Raw genomic sequence first — 14,187 nt, 5'->3', positions numbered from 1 at the left:
TAAGCACAGAATAATAAAACCCAACTCAACTTTAGCATGAACACGCCGTATTATTTTGGCTGCTATTAGGCAAGATCAATTAATGCGGTTGAGTGTTTTCTGATTTGTGCTTGTATTCTCCTGGCAATGCAAACCGATGTAATTTTTTATTCTTAATTGAATGTGAATTTTGGTTAAGCAATGGTCTGAAGTTTCCTATATTGGAGTTCCGGACGTCATTTTGGTTTGGTGTGACGACGTGACACCAACTGCGCCCACCACTCCTCCCCCTTTTCTCATCCGCTCTCAGGTCCTGGGCAAGGTCCCAACCATATCCGTCAACAAGACGGACGGCTGCCAGATCTATCTGAGCAAGGACTCGCTGAGCTGCGAGATCGTGAGCGCCAAGTCGTCGGAGATGAACGTGCTCATCCCACACGACAAGGACTTTGTGAGAGACGCACGCGCGCTTGCGTACACACGCACACACGCACGTAAACTGACGGATCTGCCCCCGTGTAGCCAACATCGGCGGTCCCCAACCTGTGGCACGTGCCAATCGGAGGTACGGGGAAAGGAGAACAAACTAAACACACCAAGCTGTTTTAAACAAATGGCTCTTTAATCTTCTTTTAAGAATGCATAGCGTACTCGCTCTTGCGTGCACGTGCACGCGTGTATGCGCACGAGTGCCATGGTCAATCCACTGCTGGATGAAGGCCTCTCCAAGCCCGCCGCCACCTTTCGCGACCTTGCGATGCAACAATTCCATCCGCCGCATTTGCAGTATGCAAACAATCGTAAAAATTTAAAGAAGTAAAAAAAAATATCTGTTTGGAAAGTATATACTAGTAGGGGGGTACCCACACACAGTTGAAAGGTGTGGTACACTACGAGAAAAGGTTGGGCACCTCTGGCCATGCAATAGATTATTAGGTCAAGCGCCATTAGCGAGCACCTATTAAAGCTGGCTCCGGGTCACAATATCAAATGGTTAACCGCGTGCGTTCTCTGATCCCGTGCGCTCTGCTTTATGCGTCTCATTCCAAGCGTGCACCTCTGCTTATTTGTGTGTACTTTATTGAGTCCTGTTTTCTCTCTCTGCGTTTCTGATCCGTGTAATTTACCGGGTAGAATATGCACTGTTTAATATGAAGGAGTGTGTCAATGTTTGTAATTTGGTGTACCGTAGGTGCTTTGATGTATAACAGCATATAGATTGGCACTTGTCTCATCTAAATCTAGAATGTTTGCCACATTCTCTTTGCCTCTGAAATATATTGATTTTCACAAATATGTTAAATAATTGCTTCATTTAGTTTGATTACCCAATCGAATAACATTGATTACTTAATTTTGTTGGAGTTGATTTTTTCACACAATGAAGTATTTATTCAGCTTGACTGTGCATTTTTTAATAATGATTACACCCTTAAATTGTTGTTAGATGCTAATGGAATTTTTTTTCATAAAAATTAATTCTATAAAATTTGAATTTATAGATCATCCAAATGTGTGTGAATGGCATGATGGGAAAGAGGTGGCACAGCTAACATGGAGGGCTGAGGCCAGCTCCACTGAGAACCTGGGTTTGAATCCAGATCTCAGCCACCTGGGCTCTGAACCGCGTTCTCAAGTGCTGGGAGTTGATGGGTCTCAGCCCAGTTACCAGTGACATCGCACACGCAAAACAAATCGATAACATTACATTTCATTCCCTCAATTTGGCAAAATGTAATCTCGTGAGAATTAAACATATCTGGTTTTACCGTCATGCGATTGACCTCACTGTCTGGTTAAAAATATTGGTGGTCAACTGTCCAGGCTTACAACCCCCTGCTTGGCTTTTGAGATCTCCACGAGAAAGGAGAGTTGCTACTCCACACTTCAACAAGACGCGGGTAGCACGCATGTGCGTCCGGCTATGCTGTACACAGGATGGGGAGCGGTGGCGTTAGTGTTCAGGGCGCTGTGATACAAACCCGGTGACCCGAGTTCGATGCCTGCTCACGGTCAACACCAGTGACAATTATCTGAACTGGTCCAAGACCTCGCCTCGGTTGACTCTGTCTCAAAATGAGTACCTGGTGTGATGTTTAAAAGCCACTACTCAGGAGGCAAACATGGCCGGTTGTAGTACTGTCCACCCACCCCCTCGTCTGCTGTGCCGGCCTTCATAGGAGCTCACAGCTCTTGCCCCAACAGTTTATTAAGGTTATGCGGGAATTCTTTGTTTGTCTTTGCTAAATGTCGTCCTTCCTCTCTCTGCCTCTCTCTCTCTCCCCGGCCCCAACAGAAAGAGTTCCCGATCCCGGAGCAGTTCAAGACCGTGTGGAACGGCAAGAAGCTGGAGACGGTGGCTACGGAGATTGCTGGTTAAGCCCCCTTTCTCCTGGTGGCATGCACCGCTCCCCCCAAACCCAGCAGTGATCCCAACCAGCCAACAACCCACGGCGGGGCCAGTACACACATGGCAATTCGCACCAACTCTGCCCCGTGCAAGCAAAGTAGTGAAAAAAATAATCTAAACCTATCGCACGATTCTATAGAACACTTTCCAAGCATGATTTAATTAATTGAGAGAAGCTGAGATTTAGAAAATGTTCAAAAGTATAATGTTTTTGACGTAATTGTTTGGATTTGTTTTCGTTCTGTTTCTCTCCTGAATTTGATACAGATAAAAAAACATTATAATGCACGTGGCTTTTGTCAGGTGAAGTTGGTGCTAATGCCTGAACCCATTGGCGCTTCCGATGGGAATAAAAATCACACCTCGGGGAGAGATTAACCTTGGCACTCCGTATTGTAATCGTGCATCAAGAATATTTTTGCAGGCAAACCGGATGCTTATATTGCACTTTCTGGATTGCTGCTTTGGTCGATATATTTTTTCTACTTTTGCTAGGTTACTGCTCCGATAGATCCCTGGACCTCATCAGATGTGTCAACTAACTTGAATGTCTGCTTTTCTAGCGCGATACGATTGTGTGGAATTATAAGACCGTTTGGGCTGTGTACGCCACTTGTGATGACTTCGATGCATTTTCACGTTGGCCAAGGTGGTGTGTCACCTTTTGAAATCAAAGTCAGCTTCATTCCTCAATTAAATTCCTCGTTACGTAATGGAAACATTCCTTGAAGATTGATTCCCGTTGAAAATCGTGTTCTGTCCACCCCCCCCCCCTCAGTTTTTGTCGTACAATCGCATAAAATGCAAATATATATTGACTTGCCAAATATTTTAATGAGTTTCATACTGCCAAGTCTATTAACCAACTTGATTGTTTTTCGGGTCAGAGGTACAAATAATCCAATTCAACCATTTTGCGTAGTGTTATTATTGTTGCCTGTTCACTTATTTCTTTCACTTTAAAAGTCTGCCCCAGACGCACTCTCGCCCTCTGCTTCTTCGTCAACGTGTTGCCACTTAAGTCTACTAAGAACGGACATTCCGCTAAATCGACCGCCTCCTGCGCCCAATTTATTTCGTGTGTAAAAAAAAAATCTTATTTCATTATGACGAGCACCGAATTCGTGCAGGAGTTTGCATATGGTACGGCTTGCCAGACCGCCGGGAAACGCAGATTTTTTTTTTCTTCCACAGCCCCCTCGCTGGTTCACGCTCTCAAGCCTAACCAATCGCGGGACGGCGTGTTACTTGATTTTGGATGAGAACCTCTTGTGTTGTTTTTTTTATCAATTCTCACCGGGTTTTTTTTGGTTAGTGTCACTGCTGAGCTTTGGGCCTAGTTTTGTCTCCTCCCATTTCATTTTGCCGATACTTCGTTACGTTTCTCGCCGTCATCGATTTGTTACGATTTTTCGTCTTAATCACCGTTTGCTGAACGTTGCTTTATTTTTGTGGTTGTTGCGATTTTTACTTTAGCTTCACTGGCTACTGCTGGCTTCTTAAAAAAAATGAAAAAGCACTGTTCATTTAGCGAAAAGACGTAGAAAACTATAGAAAGTTTCCTTCATGATGACAGTCGTGAGACTTATCACTGACCTGACCCTATATTGTGCTAAATCATGTGCTACCCTTTAGTGGCAATAACGCAGCACGGATCGGAATGTAATCTGCGTCAGCGTCGCGTACGGGCAGCACTTATTAAAGCCGTCTCCTGCGAAGACGCCCGCTGTATGTAGGGGGGACCCCCCCCCCCCCCAACACACGCTGTGCGCGCCTGCGTGACCTTCGGAAAGGAATGCCATCGACTTGTCATCAGCAGCAGAACCTTCACGGTGGCAAGTTGTGGGCGCTTTGGTCTGTCCTAGATGTTCGAAATTGGTTAAGGATCCACGCAATAATTCCTGGGAAATCAATCGGCCGGGGGCCCTACCTCCAAATACTCTTTGGTTCTTTCGGTAAAGTCACGTAGGTATAAAATACAATAAAATACCTACGTGACTTTACCGAAAGAACTAAAGAGTATGGATTCCTGCAGTCACGAAAGCTTCAAATCAAGACCCTACCTCCAATGTTGCATCAAGCGAACTCGTGGGTGGGTTTTTTTTTCTATCTTCACAATGATTTTGACCGATGCACATCCACGGCTTGCTAGCTAGCCTTGCTACCTGCTGGAAATCCCGTGGCCACGCGCGTTCGCCGTATAAAAACCAAGGCGCCCCCTCCCCCCCCCCCGTTCAGAGTTGGGCGTCTTGGGCTCGAATCTCCATCTCCAGACCTCATCCACTGCCTCTCCCTCGCTGCCCCGGGGGACGGGTGGTTGGGGGGGGGGGGGTTGCACCCCCTGTCGCGTGGCAGGTGCACGCGCGGCGCGTTACCCAATTTACATGCAAATGAACGAGAAAGTTGCGCGCGGTGTAACGTGCTGGGGGGGGGGGGATGAGTGCTCGCCGTGGTGAGAGCGTGACGGCTGGAAGCTTTGGGAGAGCGTGCGGGTTTTGGCAGATGGTTGGCTCCTATCCGTCGTGTGGAGTGGTGGAGCGGTGGGGGGTACGGGAGCTGGTGTGTGGTGGGGGTTGGTGGTGGTTGTATGCATTGGTGCGGTATAGCTTTTCTCCGGGCCTTCCGCACGAAAGGTGGCGGCGTTTGGACATTGGGGGGGGGGAGGGCGACTGCGGTGTTTGTCCAAGGTGTGGTTACTCTTGGGAATTATGTACTTTGCAACATATTAAAGTGGCAGTAACAATTTCGGAGTGTTTCAATGCACTGTGTTTTAACACTGTTGGATATGTACGGTGCGAAAGAAATTCTACATTGTGGTGCGTCTGCCAGTCATCTGGGTCAACCCATGGAACCTGGGTCTGTCCAGTGACCTGCCAGCGAGCCTTCACGTGGCCTAAAAGTGCACCTTGCCTGGCACAATCGCCGTGGTGACGTCGCCGCCACTCCGTGGCGAATGCCAGTTGTGTAGTGGTGGCAAGCGCACTGCGATCGGAACCCGGCGACCCGGGTTCAATTCCCGCTCACGGCCACCACAAGTGTCGATTATCTGAACAGGTCCTGGACTTCCCCCGAAGTCGACTCGTGCTCCGATGGTGCGGCGTGGAAACATCGCCACTGGGGACTCAAAGGTGGCCGAGCGGAGTGCTGGCCACCCCACCCCCTCGTGTGCCATGTCAGCCTTGATAAGTGCTCGCGAACAACGCTTGCCCCAATTATTTTAAGGCGACACGCGGGGGGGGGCGGGGGGCGGTCTTTGTTGTACGAGAGGGGCAGCAGTGCAGTGGTGAACGATCTGTATCTGCCTAAGATGGATTCCTGGCCATGCCTCCCAGCCGCAGAGAATGTCGGTGGCGAGTGGAATTTGAACCCGTCTCCCCCCCGTGTGCTCGGCCTGAAATTAGCACCCGGTGCAGTCTGCAACGAGCGAAGACGAAGGCAGACCGGGGCATGGTGCTGACCACACAACTCGCCTGTGCTCTGCGCTTGACCTATAATCGGCGCTCGCGAATGGCGCGGCGCTTTTGACCGCAGCAGTTGACGCGCACTGCGTTGATGGAGCCGAGTTCCACTCCCGGCCACAGCCAACACGAGTGGCGAGGTCACATCTCCACCGGTCCCGGATGGGCAGGCCCCCATCGACCGATCAAACCCGCACTGACCGGCGTGATCAGCTGAGTTCAAATAAAACCCCTACCGTATGACGACACGTTCATCCGGCAGCGGATTGACTGCGGGCTGTAAATGATGGCACTGCCTCCAAAGAGATTTGAGGATGTTTTCCGCATTGGGGAGCAGGTGCGGGAGGGGCGGTGTTTGTGTTGCGTTCGCTGGTGTTTTTAAAAAAAAATACCCAATGCCCAGACAATGCACTCGCCCATTCGTGATGGTGTGGAGCGTTGCGGCATGGGGGAGACGGCTCATTGACAAGCCACAAGGCTCACTTGTTGGGCCGGGCTGTCTGTGGCCGGACGTGGGTGGTGGGGTTGTTATTGCGGCAGCGGCAGCCGCGAGTTTTTACCGCACACCGCCTCTGTGTTAGGCCTTTCATGGCACATTTATGCAACAGCGCATTCCGCGTGCTTCCTAATTAAGTTGGTAAATGTTTCAATTAATGGATTTGTTATGCATGCCTCTTTTAAAAAAATCTGCAATCTCTTAAAAAAAAATAAGGGTGGATATGGGGGGGTACCACCCCCCCCCCCCCCCCACAAGCATGGACATTTAATGTTTTTGTCCGGAACGGGGCATCATTGCTGCAAGGGCAATGTTCTGCGTGTGACGTCTGCAGAGATTCTGAATTTAGGAATGCATTACAGAAGGTTTCCAGTGTGTGTGTGTGGGGGGGGGGAGATAGTGGAGAGGTCAGCGTGCTGTGATACGAACCCAGCGACCCGGGTTCGATTCCTGCTCGCGGCCAACAAGAGTGACGATTATCTGAACCGATCCTGGGACTCCACTAGGTCGACTCGGCCTCAAATGAATACCTGGTGCGATGTGTAAACATCGCCACTGGGGAGACAAAGGCGGCCGGGTGTGGTGCTGGCCACCCACCCCCTCGTGTGCCGTGCCTTCATAGGTGCTCGCTAACAGCACTTGCCCCAACAGTCTGCGGAGGCTGTACGGGGGATCTTTGTCTTTGGCCACAATGTACCTTGGTTGGTAGAGTGGCAAGCAGACTAAAATCATGAATTTATCATTGTAATCGTTATTGTAATCGTTAAACTATCATTATTGTTACCGTCATTGACATAGCATCATCATCATTCACGTCATCATCATCCGTTATTGCCATTAATTATCATCATCATTATCGTCATTGCCAACATCATCTTCCCTCTGGGATCAGCAACAATGAGCATCGCCCGTTAGCGTCGCATCCCGTTGCGGGGAAGCCGGGCGTCAAGTGCCCCCTTGGGCTGGGCGTGTTTTCTGATGCAGCTGACAGGAGGATCGTGGGACAGGCGCACACGAGGCACCTCTTACCCCCAGCGCATTCACTACGTGAAGCGATCGTTGCTGGGGACGGCGCATATATTACACTGGTCAACACACTTTTTCTGGCAAAAGGTATTCTAACGGTTTTAAGGTAATTTTGGGGTGCTGATTCCAAATCTGGCATCAGTTTTTGTCAGGTTTTTGAGATATCAAATATTGCATTTTCAATTAAAACTGCAGAAGAAAAATATTAAATAAATGTGGATATCTACATGAAATAATATTATAAACACACTATCCTAAAAATACAGCACCATATTTTAACACTAAAGCAGTCACTGACTCGCAACAACTTGCAATCATAAGTGACAGAGTTAATTTCTGGTAAAATCAATGAAAATGGGGTATGCCGATGGCATAAAAATGAAATGTGATAGAGCAAATCTGAGATCAGATTTGGAATCAGCACCCTGAAATTAGTCTAAAACAGCTGCAAAAGTCCAGGCCAGAATTTTTTTGTTGTTGACCCAGTGTTATCTGTGTTCGTTATAAATTGCTCCCAGGCTCAACGGGCTTTTAAGCCGAATAAGAATCGCGCGTGACGATCCTGATGATGATGATAATAATGCATCGGTGCACTCGTGGTGGCACGTGGCTTGGAAAAGAAGACGCACAGAGGCCTCCGAATTTGGCAAACAACCCCGCAAAGTCAAAATGCGTCTCGGTCGTCTTCTCGCAACACGCGGGTTGACGTTCGTTTTAAGTCGCCATCGTCGGCCACGATCAATCCGCTGCTGGATGAAGGCCTCACCCAACAGCCGCCGCCACCTCTCGCGGTTTTGCGTGCGATGCAACAACAACAACAGCAGCAGCAGCAGCAGCAAAACAACCCACGTAGCACCATGCACACGAAACTAAAACTGATCTATTTTTCATTTTAACGGGTAAGGCCCCACTGAGCTGTACAGATCTTTTTTTAGAAGCGACCTGGCCGCAAATGAGAGCTCGGCGAAGTGGCTTATCGCGTGGACATTTATGGCAGCCAAATAATCTAAACGCACGTCGATTTTGAAATGTGGAGGGGAAAAGCCGGAGGACCCGAAGACAATTCCACGCGACCACGGTGAGAGAGACACGCAAACTAAAATTTATACAGCAGGCGTCAGGGTCTGGATCGGGATTGAACCCACGAACCTCCTGTATACCAGGCGAGGGAGTTAACATCTCGCCACCGCAGCGTCCCTGATGTTATCCCTCCGTCTTCTTGGTGGATGCACTCCCGGACGCGTTCCATTCATTGGCTGCCGTTCCTTTTCTCATCTTGACCATCGGCTATCGTCTCTAGTCGCGACGTGTCGTGCCCAAGCCCACCTACCTTTATTATGAGCAGTTTGAATGAGACAGGTCTTGAATGAGATGAAAGACCCAACGCAGAAGATCCCTCTGGGGGGTTTGGTCTTCCACGGAGCTCACGGTCCACCCTTAATCGCATCCCACTGCCAAACTATGGCAGCAGATCCGGACACCTGATGCACAAATGGAAAATGAAAAACCCTCCAGTAGTAGTGGTGCGACTGTGGTCATCCAGAACAGAGCGTAACAACGTGTAACGACGCAATGCCCCGATCCACAACTACGGAGAAGGAGACATCACATAGATAACCACTCCGCTGCTCCTGTTGACGCGGTTATCTGGGCTTGGCCGCTTTCAATGTTAAATTGAAGTCGTTGCTCTGCATCAGCCATGCGACAGAAGGTATTTACCCTGCGTATGTTAGAGAATCCACATTCCTCCTATCCCTCAATGCTTTTTTTCTCTCCCTGCCCGCTCCTCGCAATCACCCGTGCACTATCGGCGATTCTGAAAAGTCAACTCATAAATATTCTCGCTTCCCGTGCTGTGAAGAATGACCATTGCCTAAACGCCCCTAATACATATTGTCCTATAGGGCCACAGTGTAATTGGCGAATGTGCGTGCTTGTGTCTGTGTGTGTGTCTGTGCTCACAAATCCTTGAAAGATCTGGGCAAAATCCCATCGGTGAGCTCCTCCGGCAGGCAAGGCTGCGTTGGCTGGGTCATGTAGCCCGCATGCCCAGCCACCGCATGCCTAAACAGCTTGTGCGTGTCTGTGTGTGTCTGTGCGTGTGTCTGTGCCTTCAATGTGGAGGGGTGGGGTGTAAGCGGTTAGCGCGCTGCGCTCCGAACCCGGCGACCCGTGTTCGATTCCCGCTCACGGCCGCCAACGCCAGCGAAGATTATCTGTGCGAGTTCTGGGCCTCCCCTAGGTCGACTCGGCCTCAAATAAGTGCCTGGTGCGGTGTGTAAACATCGCCACTGGGGAGACAAAGGCGACCGTGCGTGGTGTTGTCCACCCACCCCCTCGTGTGCCTTGCCGGCCTTCATACGGGACTTGTGTGAAGAAAGATCAGTATAGATAATCGGATTCCTCCAGTATGAACACGTATTCTGATTATGATCGGTGCTCGCTAACAGCACTGGCCCCAACAGTCAGTCGCAGGTTATTCGGGAAGGATCTTCCCTTTGTCTTAGGGGCCGTCCATAAATGACGTCACGCACCTAGGGGGGGGGGTCAGACATTTGTGACGAGGGGGGGGGGGGTTTGAGAAATGTGACGTCACATCAAAATGCGCAACTTTAAATTAATATAAACAACACGTTCTACTTAATTAAATATACTTTTTAATAAATGTGTCCTCCTACAACATTAGAGTGCAGCGCCACATTAACTACGCACTACAGTGACAATTAGTTTAAAGCGATTTGAAGCATGTTTTCATTTTGGGGGGGGGGGGGGGCAGAGCTTTGTGACGTCATACTCGAGGGGGGGTGGTCTGACTTTTTTTGACGCCGTGTGACGAAGGGGGGGGGGGGGGTCAAAAATCGTCTAAAATCGCGTGACGTCATTTATGGACGGCCCCTTAGCTCACGTCTTCCTGCCATGCACTCTTCTCTCCAGCAACCGAGGCTCTCTGTTGAAGTCAAGCAGTCAACCTTCGCTCGGTGGAAGCTCGTTCAAGTCCAGGCGCAAGGCGTTTCCTTTGTCAACACTCAGCACTGCCCATGATTGATTGTGCCCCCCCTCCGTCTCGCTCTCTCTCGTTGGTGAATAAATATGGACAACTGTGTCCGTACAGCGTTCTGAATGTCCGGTGACATTCAGACGATATTGTCCATACCAAAAAATAAAGTTGGATAGTTACATTGTCATTCGAGATACTGACATAAGTGTTTCGTGACTTTTTACGTTATGTTTATGAGTTTTATTGTTTTGTGAATATTGATTCAATGATTTTTGGAAATATCAAGACAAGTCCACCCGTTCACCCGACTTCACACCGTTCGATTTTTAATCTCTGGGGTTTAAAAAAGGTAAAATCTACAACTAGCAAACCAAGGGACCTTGAAGAAGTTAAACATCAATCTTGATTTGAAGCTTTCGTGACTGCAGGAATCCATACTCTTTGGTTCTTTCGGTAAAGTCACGTAGGTATAAAATAAAATAAATCGTGATTTATTTTCTTTTATGCCTACTAAAATGCATCGTGATTTATTTCCTTTTATACCTACGTGACTTTACCGAAATAACTTAAACATCGTGTCATCATCCATTCCCATAGCTGTGTTGGAATTCTTGATTATCGTGAATGATTATCGTGAATGATTGAATATCGTGAATGATTCATTATCGTGATTGATTGATTATCGTGAATGATTGATTATAGTGCATGATGAACGACATGTAGAGGTGTATTAATAATTCGAGAATATCTAATCGATACCATGAAAAAAGCCTGAAACTTATGAGTGCAGTACATGCATTCTTATTGAATTAATGTCAGTGTCTCGAAGAACATTAACACCGCTCACCGTTCTTGTTGTTATAATTCATTTTCGGACGCCTTTTTATTTTCATTGATAAATGTGTTGCACACAATCGGCAAGTGGTCAGGAAAGGGGTCAGAGGGGCTCTTGATCGTGCATTTTTAGGCTGAAACTCTCTCTCGGAATCCACAATCCATGGAGCCGGTAGCTCCATCCTCCTCCTCGTCCCCTGTTTTGTGTGTTCACAAAATCGTACAATGGCCGCTGCAAATGTCGCGAGGCCACGCGCTAATTTTCCATCATCGCAAAGTGTCAACATTGTCTACGCAAACATTGTCTACGCATCATTGTCTACGCAAACATTGTCTACGCAAACATTGTCTACGCAACATTGTCTACGCAAACATTGTCTACACAAACATTGTCTACGCAAACATTGTCTACGTAACATTGTCTACGCAAACATTATCAACACAAACATTGTCTACGCAACATTGTCTAAGTAACATTGTCTACGTAACATTGTCTACGCAAACATTGTCTACTCATCATTGTCTACGCATCATTGTCTACGCAAGAACGGCATTCTTATTCAGCCGCTCGCTGCTCACAGCCCCCCCCCGCACCCCCCCCACACACCCCCCCCCCGAACCCCCTCCCCCCGCACCCCCTCCCCCCGCACCCCCCCCCGAACCCCCCTTCGAACCCCCCCCCCCGAACCCCCCCCCCGCACCCCCTCCCGCACCCCCCACGCACCCCCCTCCCGCCATCGTCCCGCACCCCCCCGCACCCCCCCCCCTCGCACCCCCCCGTATCTCTCCACGACCCACCAATCGAGGCAGGCGTTAATTGTTCATTTCTCCGTGCGCCCGTTGCGTAATTCAATTCGTGCACGGGGCCTCTAATTTAGATGAAGAATCCCACGCGCGTTCTGCGGGTGGTGCCGGGCAAGACTCGTGGCTCCTGCTGCTGCATCGTGGGCAGTGTTCACAGCTAACACCCGGGGGTCACTGGGGGCCGATGCATATTATCATGGGGCACTGCTCTGCGTCGACACCACCACCCTCCCCTCCATTTCCTCTGCCTCCTCCCCCCCCCCACACACACACGCGCACAATTTTGCAGCGAGCAGCGTGTTTCCCTGACGCAGGCTGACTTGTTTTTTGCGACGTGATTCGTTGCAAGTGAGCGCGATGTTGCACTTGGCGCGACGTCCGCACGCTTGCGCGGCCGTGCCGGCCTTCATAGGTGCTCGCTAAGGGGCCGTCCATAAATGACGTCACGCACCTAGGGGGGGGGGGGGGGGTCAGACATTTGTGACGATGTGTGACGAGGGGGAGGGGGTTTGAGAAATGTGACGTCACATCAAAATGCGCAACTTTAAATTAACATAGACAACACGTTCTACTTAATTAAATATACTTTTTAATAAACGTTTTAACCTACAACATCAGAGTGCAGCGCCACATTAAATACGCACTACAATGACCATAGTTTAAAGCGATTTGAAGCATGTTTTATTTTGGGGGGGGGGGGGCAGAGCTTTGTGACGTCATATATGAGGGGGGTCTGACTTTTTGTGACGCCGTGTGACGAAGGGGGGGGGGGGATAAAAAATCATCAAAAATCGCGTGACGTCATTTATGGACGGCCCCTAACAGCACTTGCACCGCACAAGTCTGTTACGGCTACACCAGCAGTGCTGAATCACGGGCGATGTTTAAACACAGACGAGGAAGACGCAGAAGGCGAGAAAGAACCAGGCAAGGGGGTCACCAATTGAAATGACCTGAACTTCTCGCTTCCGTGATGTTTTAAAATAAAATCGAATTTATTTATTTAGTTTCGTCCAATTATACTCCAAATTGTGGTATGAAAAGGAATGACGCTGGGCTAAGACATTTGCATTCAGAGCGAAGAGATCTGCATGCCTCCGGCGCGTGCGGCGTTCGGACGACTGAACGTTGCATCTGAATGGTCTGAAAATGCCACGAAGCTGATTTACTAAGGCACGCGTGGTTTTTTTTTTGCGCGTGTACGTGCTTTTTACCTGTGTGTACCCATTAACGAAGTAAGGGGCCGTCCATAAATGACGTCACGCGTTTTTTGACGATTTTGGACGATTTTTGACCCCCCCCCCTCCCTCGTCACACGGCGTCACAAAAAGTCAGACCCCCCCCCCTCAAATATGATGTCACAAAGCTCTGCCCCCCCCACCAAAAACCATAAAATATGCTTCAAATCGCTTTAAGCTATTGTCATTGTAGTGCGTATTTAATGTGACGCTGCACTCTGATGTTGTTGGAAAAAACATTTATTAAAAAGTATATTTAATTCAGCACTTGCCCCAACAGTCTGTTAAAGGCTACACGGGGGACCTTTGTCTTTGTTTCGTCAGTCATCCGAGTCGGCCAACGCACGGCACCTGGATCTGTCACGTGGCCTCCTTCGACATTTCACGTGGCCTCAAAGGTGCACCTAGCCTGGCACAAAGCGCCGTTGTTTTGTATTGGCCTGCGAACAATTGGCAACGTTCTGAGAGGACATTGGACGGTGCCGAGGGAAGGTGGCAACCGCCCCCACAGGATCGGGAGGTGAGAGGGGAGCGTGGAGCGAGATGAAAAGAGAAAATTTGAGTCTCCCCGCTGTATCCGATTCTTGTTTGACTCTCTCAAACAACGAAAGGGGTAGACTTCGCAGATACGAGAGCCGTTACATTTAATCTCGCGTTCCCTTTCGCGTGGTTTTGTTCAAATTTCAGCGTTTTTAATCGAACATTTTTTTTTTGCAAGTGGGTGCGATGAATGTTAATGAGTGATGGGCAATCTCAAGCCGGCAGCGGACACTCCGATCTTGTAGCGAAACATTGTTGCGTGTCCAAGAGGTCACCAGGGCCAACGCTGTACCTCGCTTCCTTCCTTCTGCTAGATTCCGCTAGACCAGGAGTCGGCGACCAACACAACAAGAAGGGGCATTTTTTTGTTTGGAATTGCGTAAGAAACTCAATATGTCACGAGT

The 14,187-nt window shown here is 49.0% G+C and overlaps 1 protein-coding gene across 1 annotated transcript in view; it reads left to right on the top strand.

Annotated features, from left to right (window-relative positions):
* LOC144935877 (adenylyl cyclase-associated protein 1-like) overlaps window positions 1-5,133 on the top strand; it is a 35,280-nt gene extending 30,147 nt beyond the window's left edge. The window contains 2 exon segments of the mRNA XM_078862728.1: window positions 290-430; window positions 2,276-5,133. Coding sequence (XP_078718854.1) covers window positions 290-430; window positions 2,276-2,359 — 225 coding nt within the window. The 3' untranslated portion in view covers window positions 2,360-5,133.
* The last annotated feature ends 9,054 nt before the right edge of the window (window positions 5,134-14,187 follow it).

This window comes from Lampetra fluviatilis, chromosome 14 (assembly GCF_964198595.1).
Source record: "Lampetra fluviatilis chromosome 14, kcLamFluv1.1, whole genome shotgun sequence".
Taxonomy (NCBI): Eukaryota; Metazoa; Chordata; class Hyperoartia; order Petromyzontiformes; family Petromyzontidae; genus Lampetra; species Lampetra fluviatilis.
The sequence above is the reverse complement of the archived record's forward strand: the minus strand, read 5'-3'. Positions and strand labels throughout refer to the sequence as shown.